The sequence below is a fragment of the Amblyomma mixtum genome, chromosome 3 (assembly GCF_055824585.1).
Source record: "Amblyomma mixtum isolate Tamu chromosome 3, ASM5582458v1, whole genome shotgun sequence".
Lineage (NCBI taxonomy): Eukaryota > Metazoa > Arthropoda > Arachnida > Ixodida > Ixodidae > Amblyomma > Amblyomma mixtum.
Window position 1 is genome coordinate 414,119,972 of NC_143014.1, and position 24,578 is coordinate 414,144,549.

At 46.5% G+C, this 24,578-nt stretch overlaps 1 protein-coding gene across 7 annotated transcripts in view; it reads left to right on the plus strand.

Moving 5' to 3' along the window:
• The window catches only part of roq (RING finger and CCCH-type zinc finger domain-containing protein roquin), a 99,793-nt gene that overhangs the window by 2,060 nt on the left and 73,155 nt on the right, over positions 1-24,578 (plus strand). For 6 of the 7 annotated variants that reach the window (XM_089584854.1, XM_089584853.1, XM_089584852.1 and 3 more), the window contains exons 2-5: positions 4,021-4,327; positions 9,386-9,699; positions 11,306-11,479; positions 23,454-23,781. In XM_089584854.1, the coding sequence (XP_089440980.1) occupies positions 4,066-4,327; positions 9,386-9,699; positions 11,306-11,479; positions 23,454-23,781 (1,078 nt within the window). In that variant the 5' untranslated portion in view covers positions 4,021-4,065. The remainder of the gene's footprint in view (positions 1-4,020; positions 4,328-9,385; positions 9,700-11,305; positions 11,480-23,453; positions 23,782-24,578) is intronic. The other variant, XM_089584857.1, reaches the window with a different exon arrangement.

Sequence of the window (24,578 nt, forward strand, 5' to 3'; positions counted from 1 at the left end):
GTCATGATATCCAACCTTGGCATACAGTGCTAAGCTTGCAGGACAATGAGTAAGATGTAGTTGGAAGTGTGGTCTTTTTAAGGCCAAATTTCAGTCAGAACAGTCAAGGTAGGAAAAATTGTGCTTGAAAGGTGCTGAACATGCTATGGGTTCAATTACTGAGGCCATCTCATGCAAAGTCTTGAATTTTTCCTCATCCATGTGAATGCAAACCATTTACACATGCCACTTCAGTCAGCCAGTCCTGCTTGAATTTGCCGTGGTGGTTAAGTGGCTATGCCATTTGCTGGTGAGCTCAGGGATTGAATCCCAGCTGGGGTTGCTGCATTTCATGGGAGGTGAAATGAAAATGCCCGTGCACTGTGTTATGTCAGTGCGCGTTAAAGAACCTGCGGTCGAAATTAATTCGGAGTCCTCTACTACTGTCTCTCTTATAGTCCACATGCAGCTCTGAGACGTTAAATCCCATGTACCACACTGCACCAGTCCTGCTTCATTTGTTTGTTTGGTAAGCTTAGTTGAGAAGCAGTTACTGCATTAAAATTAAATGGAAGACCAGCAGAGGTAGTCAGGTTTCAGCCAATGTTTATGTTGTAACAATTGGGTATGTGTCACGTGAGGCTTAGTTTAGTTGGCAGAGTACATTTTTTGGATCGCTCTCTACTCAAATGCTTCTTTAAGAATACCTAGGCCACTAACTTAGTGACACTGCATAATGGAATCGCTGTCAGAGTTAGCAAAGAAAAAAAGCATGACAAAATGACATGGAGTAGCTGTTTTAATGTACGCAAGGGAACCACATGTACAGTTCCATTAAAACCAGTCTTTCGTGGCCGTCATTGATAGGCAGTCTCTCCAGTTTACTCTTACTACACAGTGGGAGTTTTGATGCTTTGGTGTTTGTCACTTGGAAGTGCTGTTCCAGATGCTTTATTTAGGGCGTTTTTGTTATGAACATTCTAGTTGGCAGATGCTTTAGAGGTGCTTCATGCTTTACTTTTCACAGTATGGCAGCAAATACTTATATGGGGCAAAATTATATGGGGCATGGTCAGATAAAGGGCTGAAATCAATCAACAGTGTTCACTTCAGTGCATAGGAAATATAGACATTAGTGCAGGCTTGCAGTAGCTCTGTATCCTGTAGTTGACTGTAAGCGCAGTAGTTCCAGAATTGGATGTTCGAGCCAGTATCATGTGGCTAATGAAATAAAAAATGCACAGCTAGTCATCCCTCGTTTTGCTTCCATCATCAAGGAGCAAAGGAATGGCTGTGTACATGAAGGGACCTTGATATATTTGTGAGGGGAGGTTGGAGGTTGAAACTATCGAAGTTCAGCCTTTACAGTTTGCACCAAAAATGGGAATTTAAGCAAGGTGCATCTGTGCATCTAAAGTTCGGGTTCATTTTAAAGAAGGCAGTTATTATGTTGTGTGCAAATGCCACCAGAAATTCAAGTTTTGTACCAGCCTTTTAATTTTTTTATTTATCTACTATACCTTAAGGGCCTTTACGGGCATTACATTGGAGTTGGGGAAATGCTCGAAAGAATATGCAAGTGGAGATACATTTGCACAGATGACAATATTAGACATTGTAATGCAAGCATGTGTAGCAGTTTGAATTGGAAAGGTTATTTAAAAGGAAAAGGTAAATTTCAGAAAGAAAAATTTCATTACAAACAGTTGTTACAAGATACTAAACAGCATTGTACACACAACCCACTGCAGTGGCTCAGTGATTAGGGGCTTGGCTACTGAATTGAAGGACCCGGGTTCAAACCCAGCCGGGTTGGCTGTGTTTCGGTGGAGGTGAAATGCAAAAGGCACCTGTGTGCGACATCAGCTCACATTAAAGAACTCCAGATGGTCTAAATTAATCCGGAGCCCTCCACTACGGCGTTCCTCAGAGCCAATGTGTTGCTTCAGGACATTAAACTCTGTAATTAAAATTGAATATTGTACACTCTTAACGATATGTACGTGGAAAGAAAAATGCACACACATTATTGACCAAAGGATGCAATGCAGTTCAGGAGGATACAGCCATGTAAATCAGATGAAAAAAAAAAAAAACATGGTTAATACTTAAATGTGCCCTAACCTTTGACAAATGATGCATGGTCAAGCTTCAGCGAAAGAGAAAAAAAAAAAAATGCTGACGGCTCTGGGTGAAATGGTGCTGTGTAATGTGTCAGTATATATTCTGTGCTCTAGTTGCTTTTGTGCTGTGCACCAAATATTCTTGTCTTTTGATACTTTTTTAGAGTGTTAGCTCTTCTTAGCTTGTTGCTCAGTTCTGTGCCGTCGTCCACAGTGCCACCAGGTGGCAAAGTGGAGAAAAGGAAATCCCCTTTCCACTTTTAGGGGAGAGGGAAATGGGAGAAGGATGACGGAGAGAGGGTGGGAGGCATTGGGTGGCTTGGGCGTCCCTCTCGGCTGAGGCATTTGGTTGGTTTGAAACCCACCGTCCGACAAAGCTGGGAACGAGTGCCCCCCAGCCCGGCTTCTTTCTTTGCTGTCACACCACGGCTAATGCTCAAACATTCGAATTGCACTCATTACCATTCTGTGATTCTTTTCTCTTGCTTTGTATTGCAGGGGCCGTATGCAGTAGCTTTATGCAGGGATTATTAGCTTGTAGTTCCTTGTAGTAAATATTTTATGAAGAATTTGATGGGCAAATGTGTGAAACCTTTGAGGAACATGGAAGGCTGATAAAGACTCGATTTTCTGTGATGTCACGATCGCACAGAATTTTGCCAAACAGTGATCTCTGCAGCAGTTGTAGGCATGGTGTTCTTGATACTGCTGCTGTGTTGTAGTTATGGCATTCATTGAATGTACAACTGCTTTAGGTAGCTGCCAGTGTATAAAGCTGTTTGCTAGTTGCACAGGCGTAACGCTATTGGAGAAAGTGGACATTGGTTTGAAGGCTTCGTGTCATCATGTCGTCAGTGAGATATTAGGTTTAAAAACAAACCAAGAAGACTGTCTGTCATTTTCCTTTCTGCAGATCGATAGTTTTTTTTGTGCACTATGTTATCTTGAAATTTTTTTTAGAACTTTATGCCACAACATGCATTTATGACTGACCACCATGAAAATTAACAACTACATCTTGCAAGACTGAAGGCTTGGGCTAGTTGGTGGTCCATGGTAATGAAAAACAGCACTACAAGACACAGGAACAAGAGGAAAAAACGCACTTAATGCCGTGCTGAAGGTTGGCTGGGTGTTGTGTGCCTTCTTTCTCTTAATACTTGTGTCTTGTTTTGTTTCTTTTTTTGTAACAGCACATTACATAATAATTTGCTTGTATTTTTATTTGAAGAAGTGAACTAACTTTGACTACCCATCTTCTTCAAATCTAGGGCAGTAGCAGCATTTGGTTTATGGGGTTTAACGTCCTAAAGCAATTCGAGCTATGAGGGACACCGTAGTGGAGGGCTTCGGATAATTTCGACCACCTGGGATTCTTTAATGTGCGTTGACATTGCACATTACTTGGGCCTCCAGCATTTCGCCTCCGTCGAAAGTGCAACCGACGCGGCTGGTATTGAACCTGCATCTTTTGGGTCAGCAGCCCAGCACCATAACCACTGAGCCACCGCAGCAGCTACTTGTATGTTATTTGTGGGTGTGAAAGCTATTGAGCAATTGTCATCCCAAACTTCATGAGCTATCCCGCCGCGGTGGCTCAGTGGTTACGGCGCTCGGCTGCTGACCCAAAAGACGCGGGTTCGATCCCTGCCGCGGTGGTTGAATAGGCCCGCATGCACGTTAAAGAACCCCAGGTGGTCGCAATTTCCAGAGCCCTTCACTACGGCGTCTCTCATAGCTTGAGTGAGGCGCTTTGGGACTTTAAACCCCAATAAACCAAACCAGACTTGATGAGCTTTCCCTGAGGAAGTTGCATTTGCATGTTCGGACAGCATGTGCATGTGTGCATGCACATTGGGTGTGGATGTTGTCTTCCTGTGTAACTGTGCTCCCCACCCCCCCCCCCCCCGATGTGCAGGGCGCCGTGGGCCGGCGAGGTTGCCCAGCTGGGGGGGCAGCCAGCATGCCTGTGCAGGCTCCGCCCCCTCCTTCCTGGGGGGCGCCCCCTGCTGCCTGCTGCTGTGGCCGAGGCCCACACACGCCCCTCTGCCACCTGCAGCAGCAGAGGCGCCCTGAGAACAGCGTCCCCACGCTGCTGCACCTGGTGGCCGCACCCCCCGCTCCTCCGGCCCCGCCCGTGGCAGTGGTTCCAGAAGAGAGCGCCGAGCAGGCAGTGGCGCGTTGCATCCACGAGATGGCACTTCTGCTGAGGCCCGCCACCCAGGGCAAGTGCTTGCTGTGCGCTGCGACTGGGGAATCCAGGACAAAGAGGAGCTTGGTCAAATGTTTTAGGGGAATCCTCCACGGTGGAGTAGACTTGTAATAAGGGAGGAATTGCTCATTGACTACTACTCCACTTGACTACTACTCCACTACTACTCTACTCCACCTTGGGGGATTCCTCTAAAACATTTGACCAACACTGTTCCCACTTCGAGTTATTGATCAATTCGCTCTCGCCCTACCATAAGCTTGCCGTCCCGGTTAGCTCAATTGGCAGAGCGACTGCTCCGGTGAAGCGGTGGTCCCGGGTTCGAACCCCGGACCAGGACGAATTTTTGTTTAACTGCGAAGTTTCTGAGAAAGCTGTATGGCTTCCCTTTGTAGCCATATGGCTGTGCTTGGGTGGGTGTCAATGAGTAATTACTCCCTTATTACAAAGAGGAGCTTGTATGCTCTTTGCATACCATGTTAATGTGGCAGTCTTCTATGGTGTGATGTTTTCTTGGCCCTCGGCGATAGCACCAGCTGGAGGCATTAAGGTCAAAAGGCTTTAGGCACTGGTTAGGCACCCTTCTAAAGCTGCAGCTGTGCAGGACTTAAGCAAAGGTGCTGGTTGGCGTGAAGGCATCATCATATGGGAAGAGTGTGCAGAATGGGATGTAGGCATGTAATATGCACAGGGCACTGATTGTTGTCAATATGGGATAGGGCTCAGTTTCCTTCCTACCTGTGCCTTGTCTGGTGCTGTATTCCTGCACTGAAGTGCCACCAGTGCTTTGTGTTGGCCTTTGTTTTCTGCTCTGAGTGAGCAGCTGACTGCCAACAGATCATTTTTAGAGCGAAAAGCTCTGCTCTCTGTATAACAGAGCTCAAGGTCAAGACCATTTGACAATGACCTTCAAACCAGGTGGAGGGGCGGAGGTATGGCTGTGATGTCAGATCATGTGCCTTGCTCGCCGCCGCAGCTGCGCTCGCTCCTCGCCTTGAGTAACACCTGTGCCACTGCTCGCTGAATCATTTGCTCAGAGTGGGGAGAGACAAAATAAAATAATGGCTGTCTGGCAAAGCCTCGCTGGACGACATCATGGCTGAACAGAGGGCCGGGCCCTCGCGGCAAACAATTTGCAATGGAAGGAAAGCAGAGTTAGATCATCCGGCTGATATAGCTTGGAGACAAGGTGCAATACAGCGAAAAACTAGCCGTAGCCGAGCTTTTCGCTCATCTTGCTAGGTTCAGACAGGTTGAACCACAGGGAATTTTTTATGTTGGGAGTATTGTTACTTAAAGGGAAACTGCATAGGTTTTAGAAATCAACGAGCTTAAGGGGGTCGAATGTGTGAAACTTTCACGTAAAGCATGCGATGTCTTTTTGGGCTAGCACTTGAAATAGTGAAGTAATCGCCGATTAAAATCCCGACGCCCTTCAAGCTTCTCCGACGTGCACAACGCCAAGTGGGGGGCGCATGATGAAGTCATCGAAGGTATCGGTACATTTCCAACGCACAAACGCCTGCTTTGAAGGAAAAAAACCAACGTCACCGAAGGCGAACTCTGCCGAGAGTTGTTTGCAAGCGTCTAAAGCGTCAGGGCCAGGCGTGACGGACGACAGAGGAAATTTGAAATCATACCTTCCGTGACGTCACGCGAAGTTTTCCTGCACTCCTCCGGTGCATTGAGAAGAAGCGCAAAATTAAATCGTGGATTACGTCACTATTTTAAATGCTAGTGCAAAAACATTTGGCATGCTTTACCTACAGCCTACATAGATTTGAATCCTTGAATATCAAGAAATTCTCAAAAAGGTGCTGCAGCTGCCCTTTAAGGGGCTTGCTGAATCGTTCTAAGCATTGCAGTGGCAGTGTTGTTTGGTTCCCGCTGTCTGATTCTTATTGAGCAGACGTAATCCTTCGATAATTTAATAGTTCCGGAACCCTTTTGATAACTGCAGAATATATATGAAATTTGCCATCAGATAGAATGAACTGGCTGACAGAACTGGCACTGCAGTAGGTTTGAAAAGAATTGCTCCGAAAAATTGGAAGCTCACAGCTCGCTTTCATGCCAGGTTTTTTGTTTGACTTGCCTTCGTGCAACATTTTTCACTCAGATTCGGTCTCTTTCTGGATGTAGTACCTTGGTGGGCTCAGAGTGGGCTCTTCAGAGAGTAAGCAGGGAGCTGTGGAATTGCTTCAGGTGCCTATAACTTGTGCTGTTACTTTACCTTCTCAAAAATTTCCCATGGTAAAAAATTCTTTGGGCGGTGCCGCGGTACTGCCAGTTGTGATAACAATTTTGAACTGTATGGGATTGCTTAATAAACCCCGAAATGGGGTTTGGAATTTAAGGTGACACCAGTTCCATTTACTGGACAGGGCTGTTGCAGTGTTGGTTCTGCTCATGTTTTTCTAAGCATTGCTGTAATCTATTTTGAAGGGCCCCTTAGTTGATGGCATCTCAGAATTCTTAGTAGTTAAGTAGGTTTAGAAGCTGTTTTTAGTTAAATCTCCTTAGGTTTCTTTTGCGCCCTAATATGGCATAGCTAAGGCCCCTAACTTTCTGCGGTCGAAAATTTTAAATTTCACGAATTGAGAACAAAGAATCTGCAACATTCCGCAGGAGGCATCAGATAATGCTACCTCCCCCACCAGCTCTTCAAGGTACCTAAAACCACCTTCACTGCCAGGCTCGTGAGCCGTGTGGAGAAGCCAGCTTTTCAATAATCTTGCGGCAAAGCATGTGGCGTGCAGTGGCAAAAGGGAAGGTGGTGCATGTCATTGAGAAAGAGGAGGTGCTGAAAGAGTTGAGTAGAGTTCGGAAGGGAAATGGGGAACACGGGTGCAAGACTGGGCAGCATGAAAAAAAAAGTAGCAGCTTCAGTGCAGTTAAGGCGGGCTGCTGCTGCTGCTGTGTGGGAGGCTGCATGCATTAATGTATCAGTGGCTTTGCTTCCTAATGATTTTGATATCAGTAGTACCATAAAAAAAGACAATGTGGCTGCTAACATGCAGTTCAGCATAAAATACTTGAATCCGCAATATTTTGCGAAGCTGCGGGAAACTAGGTGCCTTATGCATAGCAGAACACACACAAGTCCAAGAGTATTGATAATAAGATGAACTAGTGGAGTGCTGTGCATTGGTGGGGCACCTTAACAGAATGCATTGTTAGGTGAGTTGCTGAAGGATGGTACATTTCAAAGCTTCTTTGTGCTGCCTGGACAAGCACAAACAGTGGAAGACACGAGATTGTTTGAAAGTGCGTTCCAGTTCATCCTGGTATACCAGTCTACCTAGCCATATAAATAGTCTGGCAAACCCAATTATGCATGTGCACTGGGTTAGACGTACTTATTGGGATTCAGTTATGCAACTAGTAACCAGAAATGATAGAAGTAAGAATTGCATTTGAAAAAATATTGCCCAGCAGTGCATGGCATTTCTACTCAACTCTTCAAGGCACTTTGTACACAGTTGTTTACAAAACGAAATCAGGGCTTTTTCTGAGAGTGTACAATCATAGCAGTGGTTTGTTTGTTTTGGGCAAATTTAGCATTCTTCAGGTCTGAAACGGGGCGGTTTTTATTATCTCACCTAGCAAATGCAGTAAATAATAATTGACGAAACGGTGAGCTATGTGGCATGTCCTCTTCCATTTTTATGCAGACAGACTGGGCTGATCAGTAATAGTGTCCATTGTTTTTTCTCAATTTATAGCGTCATGTGCATCTTTGAAACAGAAGGTGGTTCCAAGACCCCTGTGGTTTATTTATTTACACATACTGCAGTCGTACAGACAAAGCGGAGGGGGCAGCATTCTAAAAAGCAAACTAAAAACGACATCACAAATCCAACACTGAGGCAACAATCAATGGTAAGAAACAGAAATAGGATGTGTGGACAACACTAACTTGACAAATAGTGCAAGAACTTTTTTTCAAAAGCAGCAACATGATGGGTCGAGAAGACCTCTACAGGAAGTGTATTCCACGCTGTGATTGTTCAATGTACTGGTACACGCAGAGCATGGGGAAAGGTTATGGCTGCAGCAGTAATGAGTCTGTCGTTTGGATCGGGGACTTAGGTAGCGCGCAAGACTAATATTGAATTGGCTGAAATACAGAGAGTGAAGAAATTGGAGTCTTGCAAGTGCTGTCGTGTTTTCTAAATAGGATGTGTTATTGGGAGTCTTCAGAAAGGAAGGAGATATAGAGCCACGATAAGCATTAAAGATGAAGCGGACGTCTTTTCTCTGGAACATTTTGAATTTCTTTGTATCCTTCTTTAAGAACTGATTGCATGCAACTCAAGCATACTCTTGTTTTGAACGAATTAAGGAGTTGAAAGCCAGCAGTTCAAGTTGAGATGGTGCATGTTTCAATGTGTTTTAGAAGACCGAGGCTTCGATGCAGACGAGGAAATGATGTTTATGTGATTCTGCCATGAAAGGCGATTAGTGTTTATTTGATGAATCTTGGTGCCTCCGTGTGACAATTTTCAACCATTATGCCACTTTGTGTGAAATTTTATAATTTTCTGTAGTAAATTAACAATTGGCCTTCTGCGTGGGAAAACTAATAAATTGGCTTTCTGGGTATGCTATTTAACCGGAAAAATGTTTGTTTTGCATTGAAATAATGCATGGCACCTGAATGGGTCAAAAGTGAGCCTGCAGTCATAAAAAAATTTCAATTTTTTTATTAATAGTGATGAATATGAAGTTGCGCTGGCATTCTTTCAGACAGTAAAGCTTGCAACAATGCAGGCTGTGCATGGGGTCTCTACAAGTTCCATAATACAACATTTTGGGCGAGTTGGTTACCTACATTCATTATTACAGCGCAACGACGCCACAGAATAATAGGGGGACACAACAGTGCTGTTGTGTCCTCCTCTTGTTCTGGGCCGTCGTTGCGCTGTAACAGTGAATGACTCTACAAGTTGCCTATCGCCATTTGCTTTCTACTTAGCTGTGTGCTATAGGAATGTTCCTCAACCCAGTTTTGTGTTCCATTGTATTGGCAAGGAAGTCCTTGTGCGTGACCCTGATGATGGCACTGCAGGGGGCTGCTGGCTGAGTCGTCCCCTGCAGCGCAAGCTGGTCTCCCTGGTCCACTGCCCCCTGTCGGAGAGTGAAGGGCGGGCCCGGGCGGCCCGGGCAGCCCGCTCCCTGGGCGAGCGCTGTGCCCTCGAGCTCCTCCTGCAGCACCACCAGCACCAGGCGGGGGGCGGGGCCGGGGGTGGCCAGCAGCTGAGCGCTGCTCTCTGGGCAGCTGTGCGGGCCCGGGGCTGTCAGTTCCTGGGGCCCCACATGCAGGAGGAGGTGCTGCGGCTCGTCCTCCTCGCCCTCGAGGATGGCTCACCTTTGTCACGCAAGGTGGGTGACTCTCTTGTGCGTGTGACGCGAATGGCTATTGTCGCACATTGTCAGTCATGGTCAAGGTCTATCTCAGTGCATGCCTACCTCTGTGCTTCACCAGCCATGGGAACCACTACCACCTGTTAGCCTGCATCTCAGCACTTTGCTTGGTTCTCAGTCTCGCTGCAGTGGCTCAGTGGTTGTGGTACTCAGCTGCCAACCCGAAAGATGTGGGTTCGATCGCGGCCACGGCGGTCGAATTTCGATGGAGGTGAAATTCTAGAGGCCCGTGTACTGTGCAGTATCAGTGCACGTTAAAGAAACCTAGGGGGTTGAAATTTCCGGAGCCCTCAACTACGGCGTCTCTCAGCCTGAGTTGCTTTGGGATGTTAAACTCCGTAAACAAACATTTACTTGGTTCTTGGGCATCTCCGACCACATGTTCTTTCCATTCAGTCTATTTTGGTACCAGTCTATTCTCTACATCGCATGCTCTCTCCAAGTCTACCAACTTTAATTTCACCTTGAAAAATCATCAGCTTGCACTTGGTTCTCCAATCAGTACTGCTCCCTTTTTATCTCTTAACATTACTATTTTCTCCTTTTCATGGCTCACTGTGTAGTAAACAGGATTAGGGCCACATGAAAGATGAGCTTGCCATATAGTGTCAAGGGGTTTAATTATTGTTTCCATTATGTGAGCTTTTTGAATGCCGTGACCCATTATCAAAAGAAAATTGGTTAACCAAACATGTACTTCCGCCCCCCTGCAGTGGTGCCTTTGGGCGCTGCAGGTATTTAAAATGTATAAATAAGTTAATAACGGTTGTGGACGAAAGGAAAACAGGCTGAAGGATAAGAGGACACAGGACCGGTGTGGACTGTGCATGTGTCACAAATCCCGCACAAGGGTTGCCTGCTGTTCGCATTGGGTGTGTTGTGACCCACCAGTAAGCCACTAGTGAGAGTTGCAAAAACTTGCAAGATCAGAAAAGCACATTGCTCTTGCAGGGAATGAAACAAAAAAAAAGAAATGTGGCAGAAACAAAATTTTTTCATGCGCTGTATTCGGCTACTTTTTTTTCTGGCAGGTGCATTATTTGCCTGCAGTCCCATGAAAAACGCAATAGCAGGATTCTACTGTGTTCTCAAAGGCCACAAAATATGCTCCAGTTAGGATGACGGTACATTCATTGGATGACAACTTTTTTCCTCAGAGGAAGAATCTGAGGAGGCCAAATCTGGAGAATGGCCACGCAGAGAATGAGAGAAAGTGTGTAGAATTCCAATGGCGACTGTTCCCCTTCCCCTCTTTTTATTTTCAGCTGTTCTTTCAAACGGGCCAATAACAGTGGGCATGTAGGCACAATGAAGGGAATGATGAAAGGCTTATGCACCTGTTTCTCTGTCACGCAGTTCCTCGGTGGAAAATTCAGAATTATCTGTGTTAGCTTTGTGCTGTGCATTGGCACCAATTCAGCTATGTTAGTGCCATGTGGTGGGAATTGCTTATCTGTTTTGTGTGTTGAAAGAAAAAATGCATGGACGGCCCTACTTGTGCACTGTTTTTAGTGACAGCTTGCACCTTTTCGTGATCTTGAATGCATGCTGCTCTCTCTCCCAGGTGCTGGTGCTGTTTGTGGTTCAGCGCCTGGCGCCTCACTTCCCCCAGGCCTCCAAGACCAGCATTGGCCACGTGGTGCAACTCCTGTACAGGGCGTCTTGCTTTAAGGTGATTCCCACTTTGAGGGAGGGCCTGAAGGACTTTCACAGGATCGATGTGTGGGCACGGGCAGAAGTAGGTGGTCTATTTGACTCTTAATAATTCGAACATGGAGGGGACTCGAAATGCATTCAAGTTATGAGCTTGAATGAAACTGAGCGTTTTTACCGCATTTACTTGCGTAATGTACCCACATTTCTTTCTTTTTTTTCAGAAATGTTGATGCCAATTTGTGAGGAGGGTTCATTATGCGGGAAAAAGTTGACTGATTTTTCGTAAGAGTCGAAATTGCACATCATTAGGCATGTGCGAATAGTGTTTTTTTTTGGTTCGGAGCGAATAGTAATTTCCTTAGAATAATTTTGACGCAAATATTTCAACCACTTCTGGCACACAAAAAAAGGAAAAAAGGTGGGACGCCACAGTAGGAGTTTTAAAAATTGCTTATTTTTTAACACACGTGGCCATTCCGTGAAAAAAAAAAACCAATGCATTGAAGCTTTGTCACAGGGGCACCCATCTCCATGTGTCTCGTGCTAGCTTCCTTTCTTGCTCGCACTGTCGTGCTTTAGCGGATTTCATCTGGAGGAGAGCGGCTGTGGCAGCTGCAGTCGGCTCAGGCTCGTTCCGCAGAAGTCAGTGGAGCCGCACATCCTCCGATTAGAGCACAGCACGATCCACTTCCTCAAGGAGGCACTGCGCATGTCACCCTGAGGATAGCATTAGGTGCCAGCCAGCTGTTGCATGCCTGTCCCATCAGGACCAGTCAGCGCGTGCACACTGGAGGCGCGTGGAAGTGGATCGCGCTGCGCAAAATCCATTGATGCACGCTGCCTTGTCGGTCATGGTGTGAGCACATCATGGCCTTTCGCACTGTGCAGCCATCGAAGGCAGAGTTTGTGGACACTGCCGTCATGCCATGTGCATGACGTGTGCCGACATCCAGAGTAGTGTGATCCACTCTGTGTCCCGCTCTATCCCATTCTCTTGTCTTGTGTGTGTGTGTGGTTTTTGGCGCCTTTACTTTACAACGCACAAATGTCAGAACGTACACAAGACCATTGACTGTTTTATCCAGCAGCTTATTTTCTTTAATTCTGGAACTTTGAACTACTTAGAAAATATTCGAGGTTTCTGAATGCAGTGAAAGCTCGTTAATTCAACCCTCGTTAACCTGGAAAGTCTGATAATTCAACCTACTAGCCTGGTCCCTACAAAAATATACAAAAGTCTATGGGGCGAAATTCTCGTTAATTTGTGTAAATTTTGACACGCATTGGTTAATTCGACGTAGCTCCGTAGCCCGCCATGACGCTGTGGAGGGAGCAGGAAAGAGAAAAGACTGCCAAGAGCGGCACTAGTGTAAAGCTAAGAAAATTCAGCATAGGCCATCCGTACTGTCATCGTCACCAGCATTGTGAGGGAGGGCGAGGGAAGCAGGGTCGGTGGCATCCGAATGTTTTGTTGTCTTTGCTAGCCTTTGCGTAGTCGTGTCGTAGTCGTATTAATCCTATCTTCAACAAGTCTCACTTTGGAATGTGTTGTCGCTGAGTGCTCTTTGGTGCTACGGTCATGGTTAGTTAACCCTGAATCACCTTTCTTGCTTATTGAACGCTTTGCCAGCATGTTTACTGTGCTGCTTTTGAGTGTGTTGCATGCTGTGCCTGCGCATCTTGCCACTGTGTTGCATGCTGCTGCAATGGCGACACCGGCAAAGTGGCCGAAGTACCAGGCACCTAGCCGGTACCTAGGAAGTACCTAGGAAGTACCTAGCCGCAAAAGCAGAAATAATGAATGCGCTCAAGAATGGCATGTCACGCCGCCACGTGGTGGACAAATATGAAGTGAAAAGAACAACCTTGGTCACTTACGTCAAAAATAAAAAAAGTACCATATTTTCTGGTGTATAAGACGCACCCGCTATATATGCAGGCTGACATTGAAAAAGTTTGTATATAAGACGCACCCGTGTATAAGACGCACCCCAGTTTACCCCGTTAGGCTAGTGAGGCTTTATTAAACACGCTTGCGCGACCATCGCGAAATTCACCGTACCTGTGAGAAATTCTTAAGCAATGCTAAGTTATCAAAAAAGGCAACACTCACACCATACCCGCCCACGTCTTAGCAAAAGAAAGAAAAAAACGAAAGAACTCTCCCATATGTCCATAATAACATTTTATTTCTACTTAAAACCTTCGAAGTCTTCATATTCGGATGCGCTATCAAAAGTTTGCCCATTTCTGGAGGCAATGCGGCTGAAACATTCTCTTTGCACTATGTACGTACTACGTACACGGAGCAAACCAGAGCAAACAAAGTTGCAAAGGGTGGCTAAAAAAGAACACTGGCTTGTCTTTGCTTGTCTTGGCAATGGCGAGAAGCGTGATTGTCGCCATCTTTTGGCATTTCACATTACTTTTGCTTGGGGCCTCCGAAACAGCCATGAGTTTGTGATCCTGGAAGTTGTCATCCCTGCCTTTTCATGATAAAGTTCACCTGAAAAGTTTGCGCATGGCAGTCCCTGATTGAAGTATTAACCGTGTTAAAACCGCGTCATTGGTAGTGATATTTTTTTGGTAAAGAAAGCTTCAACATGAACCTGAGTAATTTCTGAAGTCGGAAAAAAAAAAGCGAAAAATTCGTGTAAAAGACGCACCCTTGTATAGGACGCACCAGCAAGATTTTTGAAAAAAAAAAAAGCTGCGTCTTATACACTGAAAAATACACGGTATCTTGGAGGCATTTCTATCAGTGCCAATAGAAAATGACTGTGGATGGCGGCCCACCTCGAACTCTGAAGAAGCCATACTGTGATGGATCGCAAACGCATGTGAGGCCTATCTCCCTGTGAGTGGGCCACTCATTTGTGCCCGGGCTGAAAGGTTCGCCACGAAAATGAACATTAGCTCGCTCGTTTCAGAAGCGGACACAATCTGACTTTTAAGAATCTGTGCGGCGAAAGAGCCTCCTGAACAAAGTGATCAATGAGTGGCGGATCACTGGGCTTTGTGAACACCTGGCTACATATGATGCTAGGAATATATTCAGTGCCATCGAAACAGGGCTGTTATTTAAAGCACTCCCGAGCAAAACGATCCCCTTCCAAGGTGACCCTTGTACAGCAGGAAAACGCAGCAAGGGAAGAGTTACCATGTCAGTTGCCTCCAACGTGATGGGAACAGAGCATTTGCCACTCTTAGTGATTGGGAAGGTGCAGAAGCTGGGGTGCTCCAAGAACGTGAGACACCTTCCTGTTGATTACCAGGCTAACAGGAAAGCTTGGATTACATCAGGCATTTTTCAGTCCTGGTTGCATCACCTTGACCGGTGTTTTTGGAGTCAAGAAATGCAAGGTGGTCATGGTTGCTGACAACTGCAGTGTTCACTGCAAGGTGTTGGGCCTTGAGTGGATCAAGCTGGTGTTTCTCCCTCCGAGCGCACCCAAAGTCCTACAGCCCATGGATCAGGGAATAATTCAATACATGAAATGTAAATACAGAAAAGCACATGCTGCACCCTCGCAGGGGCATCTGCATTTCATGCAGATGTTGGTGAGCTGGGATACCACGGGTTCCTGAGCATCCGCAGGGACATTCCTGCAGAGGGATGGTGGTGAGGAGTGCGTCACCACGGACCCGAGCACCTGCACTTAGCTGTGCGTGGCATCGCCGTGTGCGGGGGAAAGGGGATCCTGGGGGTTGAGCCGATGTCGAGCGTTTGGACCCTTAAGGCCCCTCGGCGGAGGCAACACATCACTTTGGGCCCAGCTTCCTGTAGACGGCACATCTGGCCTGACCCGAGCGGGGGAAATCGGTAGTTTCCTTTTCCTGTCCTGCCCTCTGTCTTTTACTTTCCTATCTCTTTCTTACAACTCTCCTGTCTCGTCCCTTCTCAAACTTCAGATTATCGGAATCTGAAGTTTGCCTTCTTGCTACCTACTGCTCATCCGAAGAAGCAACCAGCAGCTCGAACGAGCCGGGTGAATGGCGCGCAATACGAATTTTCATCAGTGCAACCGATCGTAACCGTGTAGTAAAGCACGTCTTCTCCTCTACAGGTGCATGCAGATTTCTTTTTGTGCTGAGAGTACTGGAGCTGGGGCGCTTCACGTAGTGAGCATGGGCATTACTAATCGACATTGCTCTGCAACACCACCTCGCTGCTCCGAGAGGCCAACACTCTACAGTCCGCAGTGAAATCGGGATCGGACATTCTCTCATAGCACCTGAGATCTTCGAGTTAACCGGGCTGGTGCACGCAGTTGCTTCAGATTATCCGGTCAAATTTAGATTATAAATTATGGGACCTCAGAAATTCTTCAAATTGTCAGAGTTCAAATTATTGACGTTTGACTGTACACATTGTGTTGACAGGACCAAAGCTAAGCTTGAATATACTGGATACGAGAATTGTTAATATGGTCATGCATGGGCCCACCTGCACTCCGAATGCATGCTAGATGGGTGCAGTTAGAACAGTGGAGCATGATCTTTGGTTACTTCTGTCTGCTCTTGTGTGTGCAGTGGAGCCTTCGAGAACCTGTTATGCGACTTTTTGAAGTCATTTATGATTTGCATATGTGCTGTTTTATAGTTTCTAGTGTAGGCAAATATTCCGGGTGATTTGAATAGGCAGCACACCTTCACCTAGCGGATTTGTTGGTGCATGGTTTGAGCTAGTTAGTTAGTTAGTTTTCAAGTGAGTTAACCAGACATACAGTGCCAGAAAACACGTCACACATGAAACTAACTATTAAGCCCATTTGTCCACACGGACAAAAAACTGAGAACTGCTTCCAGCGTTGCATCCCTCACACATTGTAGTAACTACCCACATATTAAAATTAAATTTCTGGTGGCCCATTTATTTCCTATTGTTTGAGCAGACAATGGCATGATATATATTAATATCTCAGGAACTAATTGGCCTAGAAATAAACAAATTGCATATTTGAAATCAGCAGAAAAAACTGGATAAGTACAGTCAAGTCCACTTATAACAATACTGGTTATAGCAATATATCGGATATAACAATGGTCAGTCACGGCATCATCAGCTTTGCCTTGTGTTCTATGGTAAAATAAACTGCTTATAGCAATGCTGTCAAGGCACATTATTGGTTATAACAATTAAATCTGGTAATTGAGTGTCAACCATTACAGAAAAAAAAGAAGGAAATGCTACAACCACACCAGCAAAACCATGCTTACAACACAAAAGCGTGCATGTGTGGGGCCGACCAATGGACTAAGCTGGCACAGCAACGCCACGAAAGCGAAAGAGGCAGGCGTCATCGCGTCAGGAGAGCTGCTGCATTGCTGCATTGGCTATGCACGCCATGCGTACCCCCCATCAGTCGGTGCAGTGCGCGTGCATGCAGCCAGCGCGTTTTTTTTTCGCTTGTCAGCTGTCACAGCACCCTTGGTTCTGCATGCTTCTTGAATTTCCCGCAAGAATCACTTCCGGAAAGCCGGCTTGATTCCTGTGACGTGGAGGTGCGCGAAGCTCCCGGTGGCGCAGTGATGGCGGTGCTTTGGTCATCGGTGAATGGTGAACATTGTTCCGGTTCCCTGAAGTTCAATTTAACGAGCTTTTACAGGCATTAGAACAATCAAACCCCTCTGGGTATTTACTGTCAATAAATGCTCTGAAGTTTGTCATCCTTTCTTTTTTTTTCGGCACAACCCTGTTATAACAATTATTGGTTATAACAATGGTATTTCCATGGCACTTGAATATTGTTATAAGTGGGCTTGACTGTATGTGCAGTTGCATTGCATTTGATCTGTAAATAAAAAAAATGCTCTAAGACCCATGTCCCCCCTTAAGACCAGTAAAGTTTAGAATGGGAACCAGCTAAAACCATGATCGTATAAGAATATTAGATGCAAATAGGTTGAACAGGCTACACTTATACCTTATTCTGCTTTCACTTGTAGCTCTCAAAGAAGATACAGGAGGCACTTTTTTTTTTTTTTTCTCCCAGGAAACTAACACACTGAGAAACAGTCTAGTTTTAAAGAGTGTGAAGTGCCGTTGATCTCCACATCACTTGCACTTTCAGTTTTTGTTTGTGCTGCTGGATGCCAATCTTGTGAGGAACTTGTTCCTTGCTAAAAAAGCGTCCAGCAATCGAAAAATGAAACGTTTCTTTTGATGGATGCGTTGAAAATGAAATGATTGACACAGTGTGCTGTTGTTTCTTGCTTAAAGGGGTGGAGACACCAAATTTTGAAGCTATAAAAAGCCTGCTATGGGATTCCTATGTATGCAAGGGCACTCAAGGCCAGGTGTTGGACGCAACAAACGTTTAAAAAATATTTTAATTCGGTTCCAAAGATTACCTAAATGCTCACTCTCACAATCTAGACCCATCGCTAGCGCCATCAACCATGACGTCACAAGGGGTGCAGAAAAATTAAAGTTTTAGTGACGTCATACCAAAATACAGTGACGTACGATGAGCGGGGCACAGCCGCGTGAGCGCAGTCGACGCACCAGCTAGCCGCGTTTGCTGCTAACCGCCACTCGCTCGGTTTGCGGCGCGCCGTTGCGAACAGCGTCGCAACGTCCGATTGCAGCTCGTTGCCTGCGTCCGGCCTGCTAGATGTCAACGGCGGGCCGCTCGCGGCAACAACGACGGGAAGCGGCAGCGTCATGATGACATAGGGCGCACTCCTTGGAGCCGGGCGGTCTGCGCCAGTCTTCGTGCCGAACGCCGGCATCTGAAGAACGCGATAGTATTGTTTGTTCACGTTCATAGCAAACCCTGGGATATATGAATATCAAAAATGCATCGTTTCTGACGATCGTTGGCAAATACCGAGTTCCTGGTAGAAGTGATGACTGCGATGCAAGCAAATTTCATCAGCGGTTTTGTGCTGCTGCTACCTGGTGCGGATCGCCTGCCGTCTGCTAGCTCTGTTGCTGAAGACGTCGTGGAAATCGAACATATCTTTTATTATGGGACGAGTTCACAGTAAAGGGGTGCCGAGCGGAGCACGTTTCTGAGCGCTGGCCAGTCCCGAAGCGCCCTCAGCTGCGGAGTCGATATGCGAAAGCAGCTAGGCATAGCGACGACTAGGGCAGTCTGGGACCAGCGCGCAGGTCGTCGGCCGGCGTTGCCGCAGGCAGTGTCGCTGCCTAAAGATCCACTTTTAGCACAGTCATGCTGTCGTATCTCGAATCTAGAAAGCATCCTTTCTGGTAGCATGGCTGTTTTGTATTTTCTTGTGCGGATGTGAAGTACGCCGAGTCTGCCGGCCGGTAGGTCAGCCTGGATACCGTCTGCCGACGTCATAAAAGCGAGCTAAAGAGTGTTCTTGACGTAAATAATAAACCATGGGACAAGAAATGTGAAAAAAGTGTTATTTTTGAGGATCGCTGACCAATACTGAGCTGCTGGTAGAGGTAACAACTGTGATATGAGCAATTTTCTCACAACCGCGCCTAGCAGCTGCCGCTGGCGCGACGTTGGGGTCCGGCTCGCCTGGCGCCCGCTAGCTCCGCTGCCGAAGGTGTCGAGGAGATTGACCATACTATTATTTTATTGTGAGATGATTCTGTTAACACTACAGCTATTTGTGAAAAGTAGGCCTTTTATTATAGCACAGACGACTTCCGAAGCGCCGGCCGCTTGCTAAACAGGCTATAGGCCTAGCGACGACCACGGCAGCCAGGTAGCAGCAGAGCAGAGCTCGTCGCCCGGAGCGCCCGCGAGCGGTGCCGTTGCCGAAAGCTCCCAACATAAGCAGACATACTTTGTCGCTGCTCGAGTATAGCTGGCAGTTCTGATAACAAGGCGATCTCGTCTTTTATTGTGATATTTGTACACCATCCCAAGCAGCGCTCAGGTACTGCTGCACGGCAGCACAGTGTGACACCGGTTGTGGGCGCAGCTTCGGTAGAGCGGCGCAGCGATGCTTACTGGCATTTTGCAAAGTGTTTCGCATCCTCACGCGAATCCGCGAAGGCGATATTAGCGTGCGAACAAAAAAAAAAGTCGATGTCCTCACTCATTGGAATCAGATCTGTCAGAATCCGAGCTGCTGGGACTAGACGTGCAGTAGTTTGTTTTCATGCGCTGGTCAGCGCATGTGTGGGAAAGCAGACGATGCAGCAGTAGGTGCGTCACAACTTTTGTGGGTCCACGTGACCAAGCGAAGCAGTTGATCTTCCCCCTCTGTGACGTCACTGTACAACTCGGCGTTCCGAAACCGAAACTGAAAATCATTCACCTAAAAATGCTATAATAAATTATTCACTGTGAATATATGAATCTTTGGGTGTGTATCATGCTTCCTGGAGCCATAAGAAACGTTTGAAACTAAGAACGCGCGAACGACAAATTTGGTGTCTCCACCCCTTTAAGGGGGGACACTGGTCTTGAAAAGAAAATTTTATTAATTTAGTCATAGTTATGAAATTTTCGGGGCACATGTATTTTTGTGCGCTGATTCTAGATATGTCATTTAATTTCATGTAAAACAATTCCATGAGCACTTATGCAATTTTTATGCAAGTATTTTGCGGAGAGTTTTCAAGAAAATTTGCTGCAGGAAACTTGCTGAAATGTATGCCATTGGGTTCTCTTGACACCAAGGAATACAATAAGGGTAAAATTATCATCCTGGCTCTCATAGAACTTGAGTAATAGGGTACTGAAGCTGCCACTTCACACACAGGAATACACATTTTCCTTCTCATTTCTGAAGCGACAACTTCAAAACTCTATAACTTAAGTTCTATGATAGGCAGGAAGACAATTTCACCCTTATTGTATTCCTTGGTGTCAAGAGAACCCAATGGCATACATTTCAGCGAGTGTCCCGCAGCAAATTTTCTTCAAAACTCTCCGCAAAATACTAGCATAAAAAGTGCATAAGTGCTGAAGGAATTGTTTTAAATGAAATTAAATGACATATTTAGAATCAGCACGCAAAAATACATACGCCCTGAAGATTTCGTAACTGTGACTTCATTAATAAAAATTTTTTTTTTCAAGACCAGTGTCCCCCCTTAAAGCAATAATTTTGCTCACATGTGTTAAAGCTAAAGTCCACACTGTTTTGTTTTAATGTGTTGCGAGCAGATTCTTTGTGACGCACTCATGGTAGCGGTATTTAGAATGAAAAAATAAATAAAAATGCTGCACTGCAGTGCAGCAGTCATAGCATGAGCCGTAGCTTGAGAACCATAATACTGGCCGGCACCTCCTCGAAGTTTTGCTCATTCTCGCAGGAATTTTTTACAGAGGTAGGCGGGCACGGTCATTTGTATTGAAGGAATAGGGCTCATTTGTCAGCTGCACACATTCCCCTCAGAATCTTCATCGCCTCCCAGTTTATTACCTACTTTATGTGCGTGGAGTGACGTTTGATCAAGCGCTCCTCGAAGTGCCGCTCACTCATAACTGAGTGCGGCTTTAACATCTTATTAGCATGAAGTGTAATATTCAGTTTGTGAAATAGTTCTGCATCCTGTAGCTCTGAAAACAGTGAAATCTTCGACCCTTGGCTTGCATGATATACAGCCGCTGACTGATTTTTCGGACTCGGCGGAACCCGGAAAATGGTCTCAATAATTGAACAGTCTGAAAAACCAGTGAAATTAAAACAAAAATTATCTTTCAGTGAAAAACCAAAATCACGCACTTCGCCGCTTCCCACGTTCTGCTTGCAAGCGATCTGGGCCAGTCATGCTTTCATCGTGGCCGCATCACCTCATGTCACGTTACCAGCCACTGCGATGTGGCAGCAACATTCGCGAGGACCAAGAGAGGTAACCCACGGGATGGTGCGAGCAGAGGCGAGCACCTGCCAATGCACTCTGCCCCCATCTGCCCCGCACCGCAGGTGTTGTCGTCCAAGCCATGGTGGACGCTGCAGCTATCCATTTCATTGCGATCACACGGTCTGTGTAGGCCATCTTGACGGCAGTGAAGAGCATGTCATTATCTCAAGTGGCTACGATAAACTACAAATAGCTTAGCCTATCCTATCCAGTCCATCCGATTGACTCAGTTTAAATTCGATGCCACCCTTTCACGGCTGCGGAGAACCGGTTAGTTGTGACAGTGGTGCCCGCTCGCCTCTATATTAGGCCGAAAAAACAAACTTCCGGATGAAAATGATCCCCACAGCATTGCTGGCATCTATTTTAGTCTGAAAAAGTGAACTTTTTGACTCCACAGAGTCCAAAATACCATATAAATGCGTGTAAGGGCCGCACTTTCTTTTTCCAGATTGGAGGCCCAATTTTCAGGGTGTGGCCTGTACACTCGATGTTCTAAAAAAATTTTTTTTAAAGCAAAAACACAGTGATCAGGGAATGAGCGGCATTTATTCTACGTTCAATTGTCACTCACGGAGTCACTCGGAGCTGGTGCTGTGCTCTGGTGCATGTTTATCCCGCAAGAAGTCGCGCAGCATGTCCGCTGTCAACGCATAGCCATTGTTCCACTCTTCCATCACATAGCGGGGCAGCTCATCTTCCATTCGGGAAACTTGCATGGCTTGCCTCGGAAAGCGCGCTTTTTGCAGCATGTGTTCCTCAATGCATCCTTTTGGTTGCGCCATTTTCGGATGTACTTTTTGGTCACGTCGAATTTCCTGCCCACTGCACACTTGCCGTTAAGGTGCTTGTCCATCGTGCTAAAATTGTGACGCTCGGTGGCAGTACACGAATGCCACAACTGCGGTGAACTAACCACAACCACAACTCGTGTGCCTTTGACAGCCAGCTGGTGATACCGATATGAATAGCGGGAGTTTGCGGCAGAAGAAAAAGTTGGCAATGATGATGATGACTCGTGGCCTCAGGCGCCATTTGTGGCCAGCACCTGTAAGCTCCTTGGCGCGTGCGCTCCTCCCCAGATCGGCCAGGCACGTGTGTGACCTCTGCAATCAAGCAGACCGTTGCTCGCAGCCGGAGCTGGTCACGGAGGACACGGCGTGTACATTTCAAAGGCAATTACTGTGTGGGTCGTGGAAAGTTTGGGTGTGGCTCTTACACCGATCTTTTATTTTTTTAAATATTTTCTTAGGGAAAACGGGGTGTAGCCTGTACACAGGTGCGGCCCTTACATGCGTTTATGCGGTATCTGTCGGTTGTGAGAGTGTACACGTCCCTTTGAGGCGCATGACGGTTCCTCAGAGAAATCCAAAATACCGCGCTAAAAGTCCAAGATACAATGCAATGCGAAGCAATTGGTATCCCTGTTGGTTTTTGCCTGTTTACAAATGGTGCCACTTGGTCCGAGATGATGCTGAGCTTGTGCTTGCAAAGCCTTATGCGTGGTCTCTATTTCACTCCTCAGTCATTGCAATTAAGTAAAGAAAACAGTGAGAAGCATCACAGTTGTGAGTGCAGCTTACTGTGCAATCTGCGTTTCGAAGACGATATAAATTCACCATTCTCTCGTTCTGCTCATGTAGCAAACATATAACAGTTTGATGTCTATTTCAGTAAACAATCATTTTGTAAGACTGTATTTAAGTTAGAAAATCAGTATTTTTGAGCTCTTGGAGGCTGCTATAGACCTTTCCAATAACCGCTTCCTGTGCTCGCTGGGCTATTGTGTGCACCTGGCTTCAGCACAATGGAAGCGGCAGCGGAACTGGTTTGCAACAGCCCGAAAAGGAGGTGGTTCGGCATCTGCTTGTTCCGATGGAAAGGTGTGTAAGAATGGCCCAAGTAGCAGATTACGCACCACAGGAGCAGGGCTCGCTCTGACCGCAGTGTCAGTTTTGGTGTCAGGAAGCGGAGAACAGTGAACTACTAGAGTTGGCACACTACCCATCTTAGCCACTGTAACGTGGGGGTGGCTTCTCTTGTTGCCTGTCTGGAGGTTAATGTAGCGGTGACTTGTTCTTTGTTGTTTTACCAAAGAGGTTTTTATTAAAAAGCTTGCCAGTTGTGTGTTGTTTTAGTGCTCAGTAGCTTAGTAGCACAGCAGGTTCTTCTGGGCAGTGGGGTTTGAATGTAGGTTGGTGCTTATCTTTTCCCGCCTGGTGGGGTCCTGACAAAAAGAGGGTGTGCACTGCAGGTGTCCAAGCGGGAGGGCGACTCGTCGCTGATGCAGCTCAAGGAAGAGTTCTGCACCTACGAGGCCCTCCGGAGGGAGCATGACGCCCAGATTGTGCAGATTGCCAGTGAGGCGGGCTTGCGCATTGCACCCGAGCAGTGGTCGTCCCTGCTGTACGGGGATGCGGCCCACCGGTCGCACATGCAGTCCCTGGTGGACAAGCTGCAGAGCCCACAGTCCTTCTCCCAGAGCGTCCACGAGCTGTCGCTGGCACTGCAGCGGACAGGGGACCCCGCACGGCTGGCTGCCCTGCGGCCACACTTTGACCTCCTTGCCCACTGGGAGCCAGGTGAGGAGCCCAACAGGGTGCTGGGCAGTTTGCGCAGGGCTCATTTCAGAGTGGATTGCGCTGAGATAGTACGGAGCCCATGTGTTGTTGCCTTTGAGTGGCCTGAGTCAGTCTAGGTGGGTTAAGGTTCCTAGCGGGACATGTTGCTGAAGCAACTTGCGGTAGTAGTGGTGACCACCCCACCACTTAACCATTCCATGCACAAAACCTGTGCTTTGTGCCCCGCACTAACTTTTCCCAAAAAACAGTCCAAAGTTTCTCAAAAAAGGCACGCTTATGTTCGTAGTCATTTCACATTCATGTAGCTCAGTGTGGAGGGGAAAAGGGGGTTGGTGGGTGCAGGGACCCTGATTGGCATCCTGCATGGGCTGCATCTTTCAGTGTGCAGTCGTTATTGCATGCCAGCTAGCGATGATTTTCTACATTGCCAGTTTGCGCAATCATCATTCAGTTTTTTTACAAATGATGCAAATACACCTAAAGGCCCATAAAACAGTGTCTAAAGCAGGCTACACTTAGCCAGATAATGTATGAACATGTCAGTAGAGCTTTTTGAATAACCATCGATGGTTACCTTTGCCACAACAGTCAGTCCCGGATATATTGAATTATTGCCCATATCTAACAGTGAAAGCATCCCCTTGAAAATCTCTTGCAAAAGTATAGCACTACTGAACACATTTATCGAACTCCTGTTGATGGAAATTTAATCCATATGTATAGAATGGCGTGCCGTGAGAAGCGCCGTGAGAATGGCGTGAGAAGCGCCCTGCAAATGGCGCTTCTCTTGGTCCCTT